Source organism: Pelophylax lessonae, assembly GCF_965119305.1.
Source record: "Pelophylax lessonae genome assembly, chromosome: 1".
Lineage (NCBI taxonomy): Eukaryota > Metazoa > Chordata > Amphibia > Anura > Ranidae > Pelophylax > Pelophylax lessonae.
In genome coordinates, this window is record NC_138768.1 from 48,624,744 (window position 1) to 48,643,279 (window position 18,536).

The 18,536-nt window shown below is 39.2% G+C and overlaps 1 protein-coding gene and 1 long non-coding RNA gene across 2 annotated transcripts in view; one reads left to right on the forward strand and one right to left on the reverse strand.

Annotated features, from left to right (window-relative positions):
* Positions 1-18,536, forward strand: part of LOXHD1 (lipoxygenase homology PLAT domains 1) — a gene marked incomplete at its 5' end in the record, with an annotated part of 374,771 nt that overhangs the window by 192,240 nt on the left and 163,995 nt on the right. The window contains 2 exons of the mRNA XM_082254549.1: positions 3,405-3,559; positions 17,052-17,212. Of these exons, the coding sequence (XP_082110675.1) occupies positions 3,405-3,559; positions 17,052-17,212 (316 nt within the window). The remainder of the gene's footprint in view (positions 1-3,404; positions 3,560-17,051; positions 17,213-18,536) is intronic.
* The window catches only part of LOC309553501, a 1,012,307-nt gene continuing 1,012,074 nt past the window's right edge, over positions 18,304-18,536 (reverse strand). Inside the window, exon 2 of the long non-coding RNA XR_014225174.1 lies at positions 18,304-18,454. This is a non-coding gene — a long non-coding RNA (uncharacterized lncRNA). The remainder of the gene's footprint in view (positions 18,455-18,536) is intronic.

Below are 18,536 nucleotides of genomic sequence, written 5' to 3' on the forward strand. Positions count from 1 at the left end.
TACCATACCGACAACTGAGCTCACACAGGATGCTTCCTCATAGTGCCATGCAGAAACCACACCCCCTTCTGAGAATTATTTCCACTCCTCTGTCAGAAATCTTGTGAGGAGCACCTGGTTGTGGCCGGTGTATGATGAAATTATGTTCTTTCCACTGGATTATGGCCTCAACAGTGAAAATATTCAGAAGTTTAGAAATCCCCAATGCCATCAGTATGTTTTCCAACAGTAAGTTTGTGAAGGTCTTGATAACTCTTTGCTTTTACCCATCATGAGATGTTTCTTGTGTGACACCTTTTTATAGGCCATCAGTTGAGACTGAACCAGCTGATATTAATGTGCAAAGGGGCAGGATTGCTTTCTAATTACTGAGAGATTTCAGATGGTGTCTTGACTTTCCATGCCTTTTTTCACCTCCCTTTCTTCATGTGTTTAATACCTTTTCCCTGTGTCATTCCATTTTATTACACATAACTTAATTTCTGAACTTATTTGTTTTGGTTTCATTGTATGTATGAATTGCATGGGTTGTTAATGACATATGGTGAAAATGTCATATCCATAGCACCTTTAGAAATATATTTACCTAAAAAAGTGGTGGCGTGTTTAATACTTTTACCAGCTGTACACAGCCCTATACCCACAGTTGATCCAGAGTAAGGCAAAAGCAGGGTCCAATTTGCTCCAGCATAATTGGTGTGCGCAGCCTATTGCATTAGGGTGTGCACCCAAGAGCACAAACACACGTGTGTATATCAACAAAGCAGTGGACGGGGTCAGTAGAGCAAAGATTGGTGCCAGTAGGGTAGTGGACACTGTGAGTAATTTTTTATTTGTATTATTATTATTTTTTTTTTAAATTATGTTTTACTTTTTACATTATTATTTCAATTTTGTTTTATTATTTACAATATTATTTGCTTTTATTATTATTTGCAATATTATTTGTTATTACTTTTTTTTACATTTTTTAGGAAACCTGTTTTAGGGCCTTTTTGAAATATCAAGGATCTAAACAGACCCCTGATGTCTCACTTTTGAAACAGAGAAAGAAACTGAGGACAGCAAATCCCCTTTCCGTTTCTCTGCAGCCTGCAATAAACATAGTTTACTATGCTTCAGTTAAGAATGAAGACCGGAGCGATCGGTACAGATCACTCACTGTCTTCATTCAGAAAAGGAAGGGGCTGGTTAATGAAATATTTACTATTATTACTATTATTTATTTTAGCTCTGAGAGGAGCTGCAGGGGGGAGACAGGGAGCAGGGGGAATCGGCACCACACAGGGTGATTACGGTGTGCCCAGGCACACCCGGCACACCCTGTGCGCACGCCTATGTCCAGCAGGTGAAAAGAAATCCTTCCTCAGCCTCCAGGAGGCAAATGGATAATCCCTGGATCAACTACCCCTGGTGCTATTACCTATAAATGTTAGTATCCAGTTATATTTTGTCCGTTTAGAAATGCATCCAGCTCTATTTTAAAACAATCTGCTGAACTGGCCAGAACTAGTTCTTACGGGAGTTCATTCCACATTTTCAAAGCTCTTACTTTGAAGAAGCCTTTCCGTATGTGAAGGTTAAATCTCTTCTCCAGATGTAAAGAGAGCCCCCCTTGTCTTCTGTGATGACCTCAACACCAAGTTCACTATATGGACCACTTATGTATTTATACATGTTGATCATATCCCCCCTTAATCTCCTCTTCTCAAGAGAGAATAAATTCAGTTCCTCTAATCTTTCCTCATAGCTGAGCTCCTCCATGCCTCTTATCAGTTGGTTGCCCTTCTCTGCACTTTCTTCAGTTCCTTGATATCCTTTTTGTGAACTGATGCTCAAAACTGAACTGCATATTCCAGATGAGGTCTTACTAATGTTTGGTACAGGGGTAAAATTATGTCTCTCTCTGGAGTCCATACCTCTTTTTAAAAGAGAGTATTTTGCTAGTTTTAGAAACTGCAACTTGGCATTGCATGCTTTTATTAAGTTGATATTAAAGGCTCTGTTTTTTTATGCTAAAATAAAAAAGATGTTATACTTACCCGCTCCGTGCAACGGTATTGCACAGAGCAGCCCCTTACCTCCTCTTCTGAAGTCCCCCACGAGTGCCGTCCACCCCTTTTTCTTGCAGATGCCCCTATAGCAAGCCGTGCAGGCATGCTCCTGAGCTGGGCTGTGTGCGGCCATAGACACACACAGCACATCTCGGCCTTTCCCCCTAATCAGCCATAACATTATGATGACACAACTAAAATTGAGTTTGCAATCAAAACAGCCCTGACCTGTTGAGGCATGGACTCCACTAGACCTCTGAAGGTATGCTGTGGTATCTGGCACCAAGTTGTCAATAGCGGATACTTTAAGTCCTGTAAGTTGTGAGGTGGGGCCTCCATGAATCAGGCTTGTTTTTAGAGATTCTTCAGATGCTCGATGGGTTGAGATCTGGAGAATTTTGGAGTTGTGTTCCACAAATCATTCTTAGATCATTTTTGCAGTATGGCAGGGTGCAATATCCTGCTGAAAGAGGCCTCTGCCATTAAGGAGTAGCGTTTCCATAATGAGGTGTACTTGGTCAGTAACCATGCTTAGCTAGGTGGTACATGTCAAAGTAACATCCACATGAATGGCAGGACCCAAGGCTTCCCAACAGAACATTGCCCAAACCATCACACTGCCTCCGCTCCCTTGCTTTCTTCCCATAATCATCCTGGTGCCATGTCTTCCCCCAGGTAAGCAACATATGTGGCCATATGATGTAAAAGAAAAGATGTGACTCATCAGACCAGGCCACCTTCTTCTATTTCTTCGTTGTCCAGTTCTGAAGCTCACATGCCCATTGTAGGTACTATTGGCTGTGAACACAGGTCAGCATGGGCACCCTGACCAGTCAGTGGCAGCCCTATACACAAGAAACTGTGATGCCAATTTTTTCTTTTTTCAAAACATCAGCTTCATGGACATAATGTTCACCTGCTGCCTAATCTATCCCATTGACTCTCAGATGCCATTGTAACAAGATAATCAATATTATTCACTTTACCTGTCAGGGATCTTAATGTTATGGCTGATCGCTCTAGATCTACTTTAATATGTAAGCAGATTGCCTGAGGTTTTGTGATACTGAGTTCTTAAAAGTTGAAGGATATGACATTACGGGGTCAGCCCAGAGTGACTCCGCTATTTCCCTCCACTGACAGTCAAGTACAGGTAACCGATAACCTTCTAGATTATAAGAAGTGAAAGTAAATCTTGGCATGAATAATGCATGCGTGGTTCACCAGCTGTTATTACTGAATAATGTATCTCATGTGGTGTTTTATATGGGGCAGTAAGGTCTCCCCACCAGGGCATGTAGTGGACTGAGTTAGAAGATCCTTATCAGTCTTACCCGCTTACTCACACAGTGGTGAAGTATCGAGTGACTGTCTGTACCGGCAATGTGAGCGGTAGTGGAACCGATGCCAAAGTCTTCATCTGCCTATTCGGAGACCTCGGGGACACTGGGGAACGCTTCCTCATTGACTGCAAGAACAACATGAACAAGTTTGAAAAGGGCAATGTAAGTACAACACTTCCTGAGATTCGGGGCTGGGATCTTCCCCAATGACTGCCATTGATATAGTTGGGATATATATATATATATAGAGCTGAGATGTGAACAACCTTGAGGGATTCCATATGGGAAAGAAGGTGAAAGTAGGGGCTGTTGCAGTTGGGAAGATACATTCTATGGTGGGTTGGGCATTCTTGTTACTGTCTTTTGTATTTTTGCTACAGCGACATTTTTGGAACTTGGCTCTTTTTATGGGCTGGAAATTATTAGTTAAACCACTAGTTAGAGGTAAGTAGTCCAGTAATGATGAACAGCAGGTCATGATGACGACTGATCGATACAGATGTCAGTAATCAGAATACATAGCAACTATTAAAAAGTTTTATTAGCAATATATCATCCTAAGGGTCCATTCACACTAGCGCGACTTGTCAGGCGACTTGGTCGCCTGACAAGTCGCGGTCGGTCGCTCGCCATTGAATAGTACAGGACCCATTCTAATAGGAGCAACACAAGTTGCTCCGACTTAGAAAAAGGGTCCTGTACTACTTTGGGGCGACCTGGAGGCGACTTGCATTGACTTCAATTATATGAGGTCCGTGCAAGTCGCGCCGAGGTCGCGGTGCACGCTGTGCACCGCGACTTCACAGGTCGCCCCACCAAGTCGTGTCGCCCCAGTATGAATGGGGTCTAAACCTCACCACACACTTTACATTCTGATTATACAATCTCCTTTAGATCCATAAAAAATGATGCAGTACATAGCTTAGCTTCCCCCTTCCCCCCCTTAGATTAGGTAGGTTCTCATACTTCATAGTTTTGGTAAACCTAAAGTGAATTGTACAAAGATTGTAAGGTATATAGTGACCGTAATTATTCACTAACCTCTATCTATCTATCTATCTATCTATCTATCTATCTATCTATCTATCTATCTATCTATCTATCTATCTATCTATCTATCTATCTATCTATCTATCTATCTATCTATCTATCTATCTATCTATCTATCTATCTGTCTGTCTGTCTGTCTGTCTATCTATCTGTCTATCTATCTGTCTATCTGTCTGTCTGTCTATCTATTTGCATCTATCTACAACTGTGTTCAATAGTTTTAATACCCTGCCAGAAATCGTGAAATTTTTGGCATTAATAATGAAAATATGACTAATCATGCCAAAAAACTGTCTTTTATTTAAGGATATTGATCATATGAAGACATTTGTTATCACATAGTCATTTAGTTCCTTTTTAAATCATAAAAAACAAAAAACTCAAATGGCCCTGATCAAAATAATCTCCTGGAATATTTGGCCTTGGTACAGACACACAAGGTGACACACACAGGTTAAAATGGCAATTAAAGGTTAATTTCCCACATATGTGGCTTTTTAAATTGCAATTAATGTCTGTGTAAAAATAGTCAATCATTTTGTTAGCTCTCATGTGGATGCACTGAGCAGGCTAGATACTGAGCCATGGGGAGAAGAAAAGAACTGTCAAAAGGTCTGCATAACAAGATATTGAAACTATATAAAGATGGAAAAGGATAATAAAAAGATATCAAAAGCCTTGAATATGCTGTTCAATCACATATTAAAGCGATTGTAAAGGCAGAAGTTTTTTTTTTTTATCTTAATGCATTCTGTGCATTAAGATGAAAAACCTTCTGTGTGTAGCAGCCCCCCTCAGCCCCCCTAATACTTACCTGAGCCTATATCGATCCAGTGATGTTGCAGGAGAGACTTGACTGCTCGGGTCTCTTCCTCCTCATTGGCTGAGACAGCTGTGACACGCCATTGGCTCCCGCTACTGTCAAACAAAGTCAATGAGCCAATCAGGAGAGAGAGGGGCAGAGCCTAGCTGCGACTCCGTGTCTGAATGAAAACACGGAGCTGTGGCTGGGCTTGAGTGCCCCCATAGCAAGCTTCTTGCTGTGGGGAAACTCATCAGGAGAGAGGGGCCAGGAGCGCCAAAGAGGGACCTGAGAAGAGGAGAATCTGGACTGCTCTGTGCTAAACCACTGCACAGAACAGGTAAGTATAACACATTTTGTTATTTTTAAGCAAGAAATATATAAGACTTCAGTATCACTTTAAGAAGTGAAAAGTTTGGGTATCTCTTGATACCAAGCCAAGGACAGGTAGATGAAGAAAGATTGCAGCCACAGCTGCCAGAACAATTATTCGGGATACAAAGAAAAACTCACAGGTAACAGGTTGTTTCAAGTAGCAGAATATGACAATATTTGAACAAAAAATGAGCTGCATGATCGAGTTGTCAGAAAGAAGCCTTTACTACAAAAATGCCAGTTACAATATGCCCATTGCCTTACGCTGGAGCCAAATAGAGATAAGTATGCCCGCATCCCAAAATCAATACATACAACAGGAAAAACCCTCTGGGTGGGACTTTTAAGGGCAATAGATAGACAAAGTATGAATTTCAAAAAAGTATAAGAAAATATAGGAAAAGAGAAAAAAGGGAAAATAATTCTCAAAAAATATGAAGTTTATTGCATGAAACATGTAAAAAAGATCACATGAATCCAGAGAGAACCTCCAGATTAGTTAAAACAAAATGATGCGGTTACACAATGTCATACACAAACACCTGACAAAAGAAAAGAGCATAATGTGAAAAACCTAGATAGCTAAGATCCAACGCGTTTCGAAAATGGTGAGGTCAAATTCTTCCTCAGGGGTCTACATGAGCATGGCTATGTACAGATGTCTACAATCACAGATGCTCTGGTGTTCGGAATGAAGCAACTGCATGTTTAAAAGAACCAGCCCGTGACCACACTCATGTTTCATGCAATAAACTTCATATTTTTTGAGAATTTTTTTCCCTTTTTTACTCTTTTCCTATATTTTCTTATACTTTTTTGAAATTCATACTTTGTCTACCCATTGCCCTTAAAAGTCCCACCAGAGGGTTTTTCCTATTGTATGTTACAATATCCCCGACAACACCTTGACACGCCTCACAGCTTCTAGTACGCTGTAATCTGGAGTGATGAGACCAAAATACTAGAGCTTTATGGTTACAGCCATAAGGATTGTGTTTGAAGAGGGGTCAACAAGGTCTTTAGCAACAAGAATGGGGGGGGGGGAGGCTCTAAAGGTACAGGAAATCTTGTAAAAATTGATGGCAAGATGAATGCAGCATAAAATCAGAAAATACTGGCAGGCAATTTGCATTCTTCTGCACGATTGCATGGGGCACTCTTGGACTTTCCAGCATGACAATGACCCTAATCACAAGGCCAAATTGACCTCCAGTGGTTACAGCAGAAAAAGTTGAAGGTTCTGGAGTAGCCATCACAGTCGCCTGACCTTAATATCATCCAGCCACTCTGGGAAGATCTCAAATATGTGGTTCATGCAAGACGACCAAAGACTAGGCATGACCTGGAGGCATTTTGCCAAGAAGAATGGGCAGCTCTACCACCGGCAAGAATTCAGGGCCTCATACAGGGCCGCTGATAAGGCAGTACAACTAGCCCTGTTGTACCGGGCCCAGCCTCAATCAGCTCAGCAGGGGGGCCCAAGCAGCTTTGTAGCAAATTTCATGTTAAAAAAAATATATAACTTCATCAACCAGGCTTTGCAATTAGGTTCACCTGTTAGTTTTTCATGTGGACCTGATTGAAAGCTCCATGTTGGTCTACAGGAGTCCAGATATGAATTGACTTGTGTCCATTTAGATCCGCCCACCTCTGTGGCCATTCAGGTCCAAGAAAAGAAAATGGAAAAGGACATCCTTTTCTATTTTTTCTGACCTAAATGTGACAGATCAGAGGTAGCCTGATGTAAATGGACACAAGAGCCATAGAACCACCACAAGTCTGTGGTGTATGCCGACACAAACTGAATTGGCGCAGATGTCAAAACACTGACATCTCGCCCATTCTGCTCCAGTTATGATTGGTGGGGCACTGTAAAGCTTCCTGTTGTTATAGATAAGGTGGGTTCAGACTACGGTCCGAACATGACTGAGCTTATGCTTGCTAATTAGTCAACAAAAGTTCTAAAATAAGACATCTCTGCTGCTTTATAATAGTGTATAAAGTTTAGAGTAATAATGGCTACTAAAGGTTCACCTTTTGGAACATTTTACATATTCCAGCTTCTGCCACCAGTCCCCTCAAATCCCCCCCTTTTTGACAGCGTGGGGTAAGGGGCGGAGCCAGGGGTGCAGTTGTGGGGCGGGTCGAGGGGGCCCCATCATGTAGGCTGTATGGGGCCCCATGATTTCTAACAGCGGCCCTGGCCTCATAGACAACTATTACAAAGGACTGCAAGCTGCCATTGATGCTAAAGAGGGCAATACACAGTATTAAGAATGCAGATCTATCTATCTATCTATCTGTGACGAGACCCTTGCTCGCTCTGTCCGCTCTCCCGACACTCCTCTGTTTCTAGTCAGTCAGCTTGCAGATCGCAACGTCTGAAGGTTCGGTCAACCAAGGATCCGGGATCCAAACTACAGCTATGTGCCGTTCGGAATCCATTAGAACAAACACCAGGCAAGGCTGTATGTAAGTTCAAACAGGAAGCCATTTATTGGAAGAACACAGCACACTTTTATACAGAATTTGGAACATCCTGCCCCCAACAACCGCTTTCCTATTGGTCAATTGTAAAGTACCTGCAGTTCCCATTCAGGTCCTCTCCAGACATGCAAATGAGGAATTGAAAATGAGTCAATAGTGATTGGTCAGATAGATTGACCAGAAGGACTGCTATGCAAATGAGGACTTGAAAATGAGTCAACAGGGATTGGTCAGATAGCTCTGACCAATGCAAGGAGACAGAAGCCCCAGGGGGCAATCAATGTACACAATAGTCAGACACAGAACAATGGTTCCCTAACGAGCCCTCAATACACATTACTCTGAGTGTCAATACCTCCCTTAGCAGACAACAGGTGAGGTCATTAGCACACCTGACAATAGATGAATGGGGAGCCACCTTAGACAGTCTGTCTCCTCAGAACTTCCTGGGATGACCATATTAGGAATGCACTTCCTGCTCAGAGACCTCATGGCAAAGGGAACAATTGACCTTGATGACAAATATGAAGCAATTCAACCCATTTGTAGTAGTCCAAACCATTTTTCAGTGTTCACCACCCTCCTGGTCACCCTGCATCCATAACAGATGCAGGGTGATTTAAACATAAGAGAGCCCCATAAGGCTGGGCATGGTGCCCCCCAACCTCTCTAAAGGAATTTGGGGTCCACAACCCCCATGCCCAAAGTAATTTTCGTCACACTATCTATCTATCTCTCTATCTATCTATCCCATATCTATCTATCTATCTATTAGAGCTGCACGATTCTGGCCAAAATGAGAATCACGATTTTTTAGCTTGGAATAAAGATCACGATTCTCTCACGATTCTCTGTGTAACAAAAAAAAATTGGGATAATTTTACTGTTACGTTTTTTTTTTTTTATTCATTAAAGTCTATTAATTGCGTTTGAAAGACTGCTGCGCAAATACAGTGTGACATAAAATATTACAACAATCGCCATTTTATTCTGTAGGGTCTCTGCTAAAAAAATATATAAAATGTTTGGGGGTTCTAAGTACTTTTCTAGCAAAAAAAATGATTTTAACTTGCAAGCAACAAGTGTCAAAAAAAGGTCTAGTCTTTAAGAGGTTAAACTTCCTTTCTCCCTGGCAGAGGGAAGGAAAAAATACAATGTAATCATTTTGTTTATAGTTACTGGGAGACTTAATGCTGATAGGCGTTTGCGGGAGGCTTTTTTTTTTTCCACAGCTGTTCTCTCTGCTTCCTCACAGCTATGCAAAGAATCGAGCATATGTCAGGTTTAGATCGTCGGGGGGGGTGAATCGAGATCGCGATTTTCATACGATTAATCGTGCAGCTCTACTATCTATCTATCTATCTATCTATCTATCTATCTATCTATCTATCTATCTATCTATCTATCTATCTATCTATCTATCTATCTATCTATCTATCTATCTATCTATCTATCTATCTATCTATCTATCTATCATGCAGGATTGGTCTTTAGGGACTCCATTTTATTTTCTTCTACATGTAGGATTCTCCCTTAAAGTTTTATTTGCGTCAGCTGCAATCTCATGAGAGAATTGAGATAACATTATTTCTAGGCCAGCTTTAACCTTGCTAGGCACAGAACTGTATTGTTTCAGGCAATTGACACATGATTTAACCTTATCTCTTAACCCACACATGGGTTGAATTTCAAAATCTTCTTTCCAAAATCAAAACCAAGAATTTTTGTTTGAATTTTGCACTATTATTGGTCTGCAGCAACGGCCGATTTTCGTGAGGCCATCAAATTTGAATGATCGGGCATGTTGAAAATATCTTGAAAAACAAACAAATTTCTCATCTATGATGGGAGACTCGTTCAAGAAATATAAGCTAAAAAGAAATGCGCATGAGCTGTGACCTGGAAAGAAAAGAAGATTCCCGGCCACAAAATTTTTTTTACTGTAGCAACATGAAAGGAAATTGAAGGCTTGGGTGGTCAAATTTCAAAATCAATGGTGGCACCATCGGATCACAAAACACAAAATTTCTGATTTTCGAAAGAAAATTTGTTCGGTATTCAACCCATGTATGGCCTGCATTAGCTGTACAAAAATCTTTGTTAATTTTAGAATAAACTGAGAAATCTTCCACCCAACATCATGTGTGCCTTCTCCCTGTGTACACAGTACGGGCTTCTTTATATCTTATTTATTAGTATATAGCGGACCATTGTATCTATCTATCTATCTATCTATCTATCTATCTATCTATCTATCTATCTATCTATCTATCTATCTATCTATCTATCTATCTATCTATCTATCTATCTATCTATCTATCTATCTATCTATCTATCTATCTATCTATCTACACTATATTACCAAAAGTATTGGGACTCCTGCCTTTCCATGCACATGAACTTTAATGGCATCCCAGTTTTAGTCCGTAGAGTTCAATATTGAGTTGGTCCACCCTTTGCAGCTATAACAGCTTCAAATCTTCTGGGATGGCTGTCCACAAGGTTTAGGAGTGTGTCTATGGGAATATTTGACCATTCTTCCAGAAGCGCATTTGTGAGGTCACTGATGTTTGAGAGAAGGCCTGGCTTGCAGTCTCCACTCTAATTCACCCCAAAGGTGTTCTATAGGGTTGAGGTCAGAACTCTGTGATGGCCAGCCAAGTTCCTCCACCCCAAACTCGCTTATCCATGTCTTTATGGACCTTGCTTTGTGCACTGGTCCAAAATTTCTTGGTATGCTGATGCCTTAAGAGTTCCCTTCACTGGAACTAAGGGGCCAAGCCCAACCCCTGAACAATAGGGATGATCGAACGGTTCGGGTTGACCATCTGTTCGGCCCGAACATTGGGTGTTCGAGGTTCGGCCGAATTTAGAACTTTTTGCCCAAAAAGTTCAGAATTCGGCAACCAGAACCGCCCAAAATGCAATGCTTCAGAAAATGGGCTTTAAAAGCCCGTGATTGGACCAGAACCATTAGCAAAAGCCAATTGAGAGGCAGGAGAATGCTAGGAATGTGATTGGAGTGACTAGGGGGTCCCTAGACCAATCATTAGTGAATAGCCCCCCAGTATATAAGATCGCCCCCGCCATATTCCTAGCATTGTTATACTGGACATGGAAGAGAGTGGAAGCAGTTCTGTTAATTTTACTTTAAAAGTGTCATTTAGCTATTTATTAGTGTGAGGAAAGGGATATCTAGTGTAGTTAGAGTGCTCCTTTACACTTAAGTTAGCTTCAAAAATTTAGTTTCTGTAGGGAAAGTGTTAAGTGTAAGGGGACCGTAGTGTAGTGTAGTGTAGGGTTAACTGGCAGTGACTGCTATGGCAGGGTGACAAAACCCTTCCATAGCAGGGTGACCGCTATAGAGAAATGATCATTTCTCTGAATTGCTTCGGCAAACCCATATGGCTTCTCACCAGCCAAGCATTTTTTATGCTGCAGGGGCTGCCACTGCCAGTGCTTTTTTGAGGACATGTTTGATGTCAGACATGACATCTGAACATGTGTATAGGGGGTATATATACACATATATGTCTGAATATATACCCCTAGACATATATAGGTGTGATAGTAGCAGAAATAAATGCTTGCGCTAATGAAATCATTTACAGTAATATATTTCTGCTACTATCACACCTATATATGTCTAGGGGTATATATTCAGACATATATGTGTATATATACCCCCTATACACATGTTCAGATGTTTTGCCTGCCTCAAAAGAACCCAAAAAAATGCCAAAAAAACGCTAGCGTAAAAAAAAAATGCCCAGGTGTGTTTTTGCTGGCATTTTTTGGGGGGTTTTGGAGGCAGGCAAAACATCTGAACTTGTGTATAGTGGTGTATATACACACATCCATATATTTATATACACACCTAGACATATATAGGTGTGATAGTAGCAGAAATATATGCTTGCGCTAATGAAATCATTTACAGTAATATATTTCTGCTACTATCACACCTATATATGTCTAGGTGTGTATATAAATATATGTATGTGTGTATATATACCACTATACACAAGTTCAGATGTTTTGCCTGCCTCAAAAGAACCCAAAAAAATGCCAAAAAAATGCTAGCGTCAAAAAAAAAAATGCCCAGGTGTGTTTTTGCTGGCATTTTTTGGGGGTTTTTGGAGGCAGGCAAAACATCTGAACTTGTGCACAGTACCACTATACACAAGTTCAGATGTTTTTCCTGACTGCAAAGAACCCAAAAAAATGCCTGCTTTGAAACCGACAAGGTGTGAAAACCGAGGAGAGAAGCTAACCCCCTGAGCTGAAAGTTTTCTAATACATACAATCCTTTTTTTTTCTGGTTCTGGACATGCTACAGAGCTGAAACTTCACAGGTACACCTTTTAGACCCCCCAGACACAAAATCACACAAAAGTTCTTAAAAATTGTCATTTTTGATAAATAAAAGCCAATTATTGAAAAAATTAAAAAAAAAAAAAAAAAGAGATTTTTGGATTTCAGATCTGGGGGGTCTAAAAAGTGTACATGTGAAGTTTCAGCTCTGTAGCATGTCCAGAACCATAAAAAAAAAGATCGTTTGTATTAGAAAACTTTCAGATCTTCACCAATATGGCTTCTCGGTTTTCACACCTTGCCGGTTTAATAGAAGGCATTTTTTTGGGTTCTTTGCAGTCAGGAAAAACATCTGAACTTGTGTATAGTGGTACTGTGCACAAGTTCTGATGTTTTGCCTGCCTCCAAAAACCCCCAAAAAATGCCAGCAAAAACACACCTGGGCATTTTCTTTTTGACGCTAGCGGTTTTTTTTTGGCATTTTTTGGGGTTCTTTTGAGGCAGGCAAAACATCTGAACTTGTGTATAGTGGTGTATATACACACATCCATATATTTATATACACACCTAGACATATATAGGTGTGATAGTAGCAGAAATATATTACTGTAAATGATTTAATTAGCGCAAGCATATATTTCTGCTACTATCACACCTATATATGTCTAGGTGTGTATATAAATATATGGATGTGTGTATATACACCACTATACACAAGTTCAGATGTTTTGCCTGCCTCAAAATCAAAAAATCTCTCTTTTTTTTTTTTTTTTTTCAATAATTGGCTTTTTTTTATCAAAAATGACAATTTTTAAGAACTTTTTTTTGTGTGATTAATAGTTAATGGGGCATGACCCAGAACCCTAGGCACTTTTTAGGGGCATTTATTGGGTTTTAGGGCTTAAAAATTGTGTTTTTTGGTTACCGAAGTTTGGGTCCCATTGATTTCAATGGGGTTCTGAAATCCGGGCCGAACTTTCGGGAAGTTCGGATGTTCTGGCCGAACCGAACTTTTCAAAAGTTTGATCATCCTTACTGAACAACAACCCCACATCATAATTCCCCTCCACCAAATAATTTGGACCAGTGCACAAAGCAAGACATGGATGAGCGAGTTTGGGGGTGGAGGAACTTGACCCTCATCCATGTCTTTAAGGACCTTGCTTTGTATACTGGTCCAAATCATTTAGTGGAGGGGGGATTATGGTGTGGGGTTGTTTTTCATGAGTTGGACTTTGCCCCTTAGTTCCAGTGAAGGGAACTCTTAAGGTGTCAGCATACCAAGACATTTAGACAATTTCATGCTCCCAACTTTGTGGGAACAGTTTGGGGATGGCCCCTTCCTGTTCCAACATGACTGCACACCAGTGCACAAAGCAAGGTATCTATCTATCTATCTATCTATCTATCTATCTATCTATCTATCTATCTATCTATCTATCTATCTATCTATCCTAACAGTGGGACAAACTCCTTATATAAGTAACTAGAAGAAAATGTCTCCTTCTCTACTCAGGAAAATATAAAAGTTTAGGGAAAGGAGCAACATACTTTTAGAAAAAGAAGCTGTATAATTTGGAAGTGTGTAATGGCAAGATTAAAAAAACATAGCCCCAAGGATTTTCTAAAGTATAATTCCCATGATGCTTTGATTCTCTCTTAATTCCACTTATATACTTTGCAGGAATTGCAGCAAACTTCACTGCAGCTTCTTACTTGCTTCTGCTCTATAGATACCCAGAGTGGCCAATGCACCCACTTTTTCAGACTGACTGTGAATGTATCACAAGATCAGAGCAGGCAGTGTTTAAAAAGAGAAATAGTATTGTATAAAAAAGAATACCTGCATTCTAAAATACCTGTAGAATTTTATCCGCAATATCATCACATTGTAGAGGGTTCTCTGCAGTAACATTGCAGTGGATTGCTATAATGTTACTGCAAGTTCTGGGCAGATCTTTGGGAAAAGCAGCCAATCACACAAGTGGGAAAGACAATTTCTGGAGGTGTTCTGGACAAGGAATATTGTTACTAAGGGAGCATAATTTGATTATTTGGAAAGGTTTTAGAAAACTGTATTAATATTACATTACAAAATAAATTAAAAATTTTATTCCAAGTCCCAGTGAAAACCTGAATATAAATATATAAAAATTATGGTTTGGCTAATAACCAATTTTGAATTGGAAAGGATGGATCGTTCCATTTGCAGCTTCTTTAACTGATTCAATAATAGTTCTTCCCGAAATAGGTTACTGAATAAATTAGTTTAAAAATAGTCTGCTCTTCCTGCAATTACATCACTGCGAAGCTTAAGCCCTAATCAATGGACTGAATAAATAACTCCGAGAAAAAGGAGCAAGATGTCGGCAGATGGGGTAATGGTAGAGTGGTGGTGGGGGGGGGGTGCACAATATAAATCACAAGAAAACCAACAATAAATCCTTAGAAAACTAAAAGCTGACAAGTTATGGTGTATTAAATCAAACCTTCACTCTTATTAAAATAATTGATTTAAAAAACATTTTAAAACTGAAAACTGAATGTTTTAAAGTTTGTTATGCTTTCTTTGAAAAATTTCTTAAAGCTTAACTACAAACACAAACATTTTAATTTAAATATTTTACTCAATATCCACATATGATATCAATCTACTTTGTGTGCACCATATCTCTTTGCAAAAATTTGACATTTTAAAGCTGAATTCTGGGTAGAAAACTTGAATTTAAGCATATTCCTTAATAGCTGGAGAGGATATAAATCCACTATTTGTGCATTAAATGCCTTTGCAAACACAGATTTTGCCATAATAGAGTAGCAGTGATATCATCACTGTAGTGTACATAGCCTGTGTAGAGAGCTGAACTGTGGGAGGGACCCAGCAGGCCCCACCTACTACAGACTGCCTGCAGAAAATGACAAAAGGGGGCGGAGACAAGACCAGTCACCCTGCACAAGGGAGAAAGCAGCAGTGACCAGTTTTATTACACAAAAAAATAGCCATAAAAAAACCTAAATAATATGTTAATTAAATACATTTGAAATACAATAATTAGTTTTAAAAACATCAATTAAATAAATAATACATTAACCTTTTGCCAACTGGGCCAATTCTGACACTTCTCTCCTACATGTAAAAAATTACTTTTTTTTGCAAGAAAATGACTTTGAACCCCCAAACATTTTATATTATATATATAGATATATATAGATATATATATATCTATATCTATATATATATATATATATATATATATATATATATATATATATATATATATATAGACATACAGTATCTCACAAAAGTGAGTACACCCCTCACATTTTTGTAAATATTTTATTATATCTTTTCATGTGACAACACTGAAGAAATGACACTTTGCTACAATGTAAAGTAGTGAGTGTACAGCTTGTATAACAGTGTAAATTCGCTGTCCCCTCAAAATAACTCAACACACAGCCATTAATGTCTGAATGTTCTAAGTGCCGGCCTGATCCCTGACTACGTTTTCGCCTGAATCCTCAGCACTCAAACTCCACTTCGGACTTTACCTAACAGGTACTTAACAGCTTCCTTCTGGGACGACAGCCATGCAGACCAATTTGATGACATGTGTGCAGTGTATGGTCTGAGCACTGACAGGCTGAACCCCCACCCTTTCAACCTCTGCAGCAATTCTGGCAGTACTTATACGTCTAGCCTAGGCCATCTTTATGTAGAGCAACCATTCTTTTTTTCAGATCCCCAGGAAGTTCTTTGCCATTAGGTGCCATGTTGAACTTCCAGTGACCAGTATGAGAGAGTGAGAGCGATAACTTCAAATTTAACACACCTGCTCCCCATTCACACCTGAGACCTTGTAACACTAATGAATCACATGACAATGGGGAGGGAAAATGGCTAATTGGGCCAAATTTGGACAGTTTCTTCTTAGGGGTGTACTCAGTGGCCAGTGGTTTAGACGTGTGTTGAGTTATTTTGAGGGGACAGCAAATTTACACTGTTATACAAGCTGTACACTCACTACTTTACATTGTAGCAAAGTGTCCTTTCTTCAGTATTGTCACATGAAAAGATAGAATAAAATATTTACAAAAATGTAATGTATGTTACAAATATATCCCATAGTTTTTAGACGCTATAACTTTTCAATATATGCTTATTGTGATTTTCTTTACCAAAAATATGTAGCAGAATTCATATTGGCCCAAACTGATAAAGGGGTTTGATTTTTTAAATTCTTTTATTGGATATGTTTTATAGCAGAATGTAAGAAAATTGTTTTTTTTTTTAATTTTCAAAATTGTCTGTATTTTTTTGTTTATATAATATACTGGGTGAAAATAAAGTAAAACATCTTTGAAAATAGAAAACTAACTCAGCCATCACATCTATTTATTAGTAAGCTGCAATATATATATATTTTTTTTTTTCGGGGGCTTAGATACGCTTTAAATGATTATTTCATTGCTATATCCACACATCTGAGACTGTATAGATAGAGGGATTCAAATGGTTCTCCTTTTTGTATGACAACATTGATGTTGCTCAGGTGATGATACAGAAGGCAGATCTTCCCACTGCGCAGGTTTCTTTGTCCTCACCACACTTCTTCCTTCCTTCAGGCTGATGAATTTATCATAGAAGCTGTGACTCTACAGCAAGTGAGGAGGGTGCGCATAGGGCATGATGGGAAAGGAGGAGGCTGCGGATGGTACCTTGACAAGGTTCTAGTGAAACAAGAAGGACAACCCGATTCTGAAAACATAGAATTCCCCTGTGACAGGTATGACCCCAGATTAGTAGAATGATTTCATAAAACACATATTAACTATACATTCAAAACTTCAAACTTTGAAAAGTAATATTTCTCCTGATATTCTTAACCATTGGGTTATACTGTCCCCTCCAGGAGTAGGACACTAGGCAGAAAAAAGTCTGGCTATGCCTATGGGCAGTCCCAAGGGGTATACTCCCTCTCCCTGCTATAGTTTTTTTCTGCCTAGTCAGTCCTGGCAAATTTTTTCTTTTTAGATAGAATTTTTTTTTTTCTCCTATGAGATCTACAATTAACCACTTTACCACCGGAGGATTTTTCTGTCTTACGTCCAGGCCACTTTTTGCAATTTGGCACTGTGCGACTTTAACTAACAATTGCGCGGTCATGCAACGCCGTACCCAAATGAAATTTATGTCCTTTTTTTCCCATAAACAGAGCTTTCTTTTGGTGGTATTTGATCACCTCTGCGCTTTTTATTTTTTGCGATATTAATAAAAGAAATTTTGAAAAAATAACAATATTTTTCTACTTTGACAGTTAAAAAATATCCAATATATTACATTTTTGTCATATATTTAGGCCAAAATGTATTTAGCTACATGTCTTTGACAAAAAAAATTCTCAATGAGCGTATTTTTAACCGCTTTAAGAGCGGAAGATTTTACCACATTCCTGACCAGGCCATATTTTGCAATTCAGCTTTGCGTTATTTTAACGGATAATTGCGTGGTTGTGCGACGCTGTACCCAAATAAAATTGATGTCCTTTTTTCCCCACAAATAGAGCTTTTTTTTGGTGGTATTTGATCACCTGTGCAATTTCTACTTTTTGCGCTATAAACAAAAAAAGAGTGACAATTTTTGAAAAAATAACAATATTTTTCACATTTTTTTTATATGAAATTCCCCCAAAAAAATGTAAAAATCTAAATTTTTTAACATTTCAGGCCGATTTGTTTTCTGCTACATATTTTTGGTAAAAAAAAAAAGCAAAAAGTGTATTTTGATTGGTTTGCGCAAAAGTTATCGCTGCTACCAACTACGGGAAATTTATGTCATTTTTATTGTTTTTTTTTTTAACTAGTAATGGCGGCGATCTGGCGGCGATCTGCGATTTTTTTTGCGGGACTGGGACATTGCGGCGGACAGATCGGACCCTTGACTGACATTTTTGACACTTTTGGGGGTGCCAGTGACATTACTACAGTAATCAGTGCTATGAATATGCACTGTTACTGTAAAAATTTCACTGGCAGGGAAGGGGTTTTATTGGTGATCAAGGGGTTAATGTATCTTTTATTGGTGATCAAGGGGTTAATGTATGCCTGGTG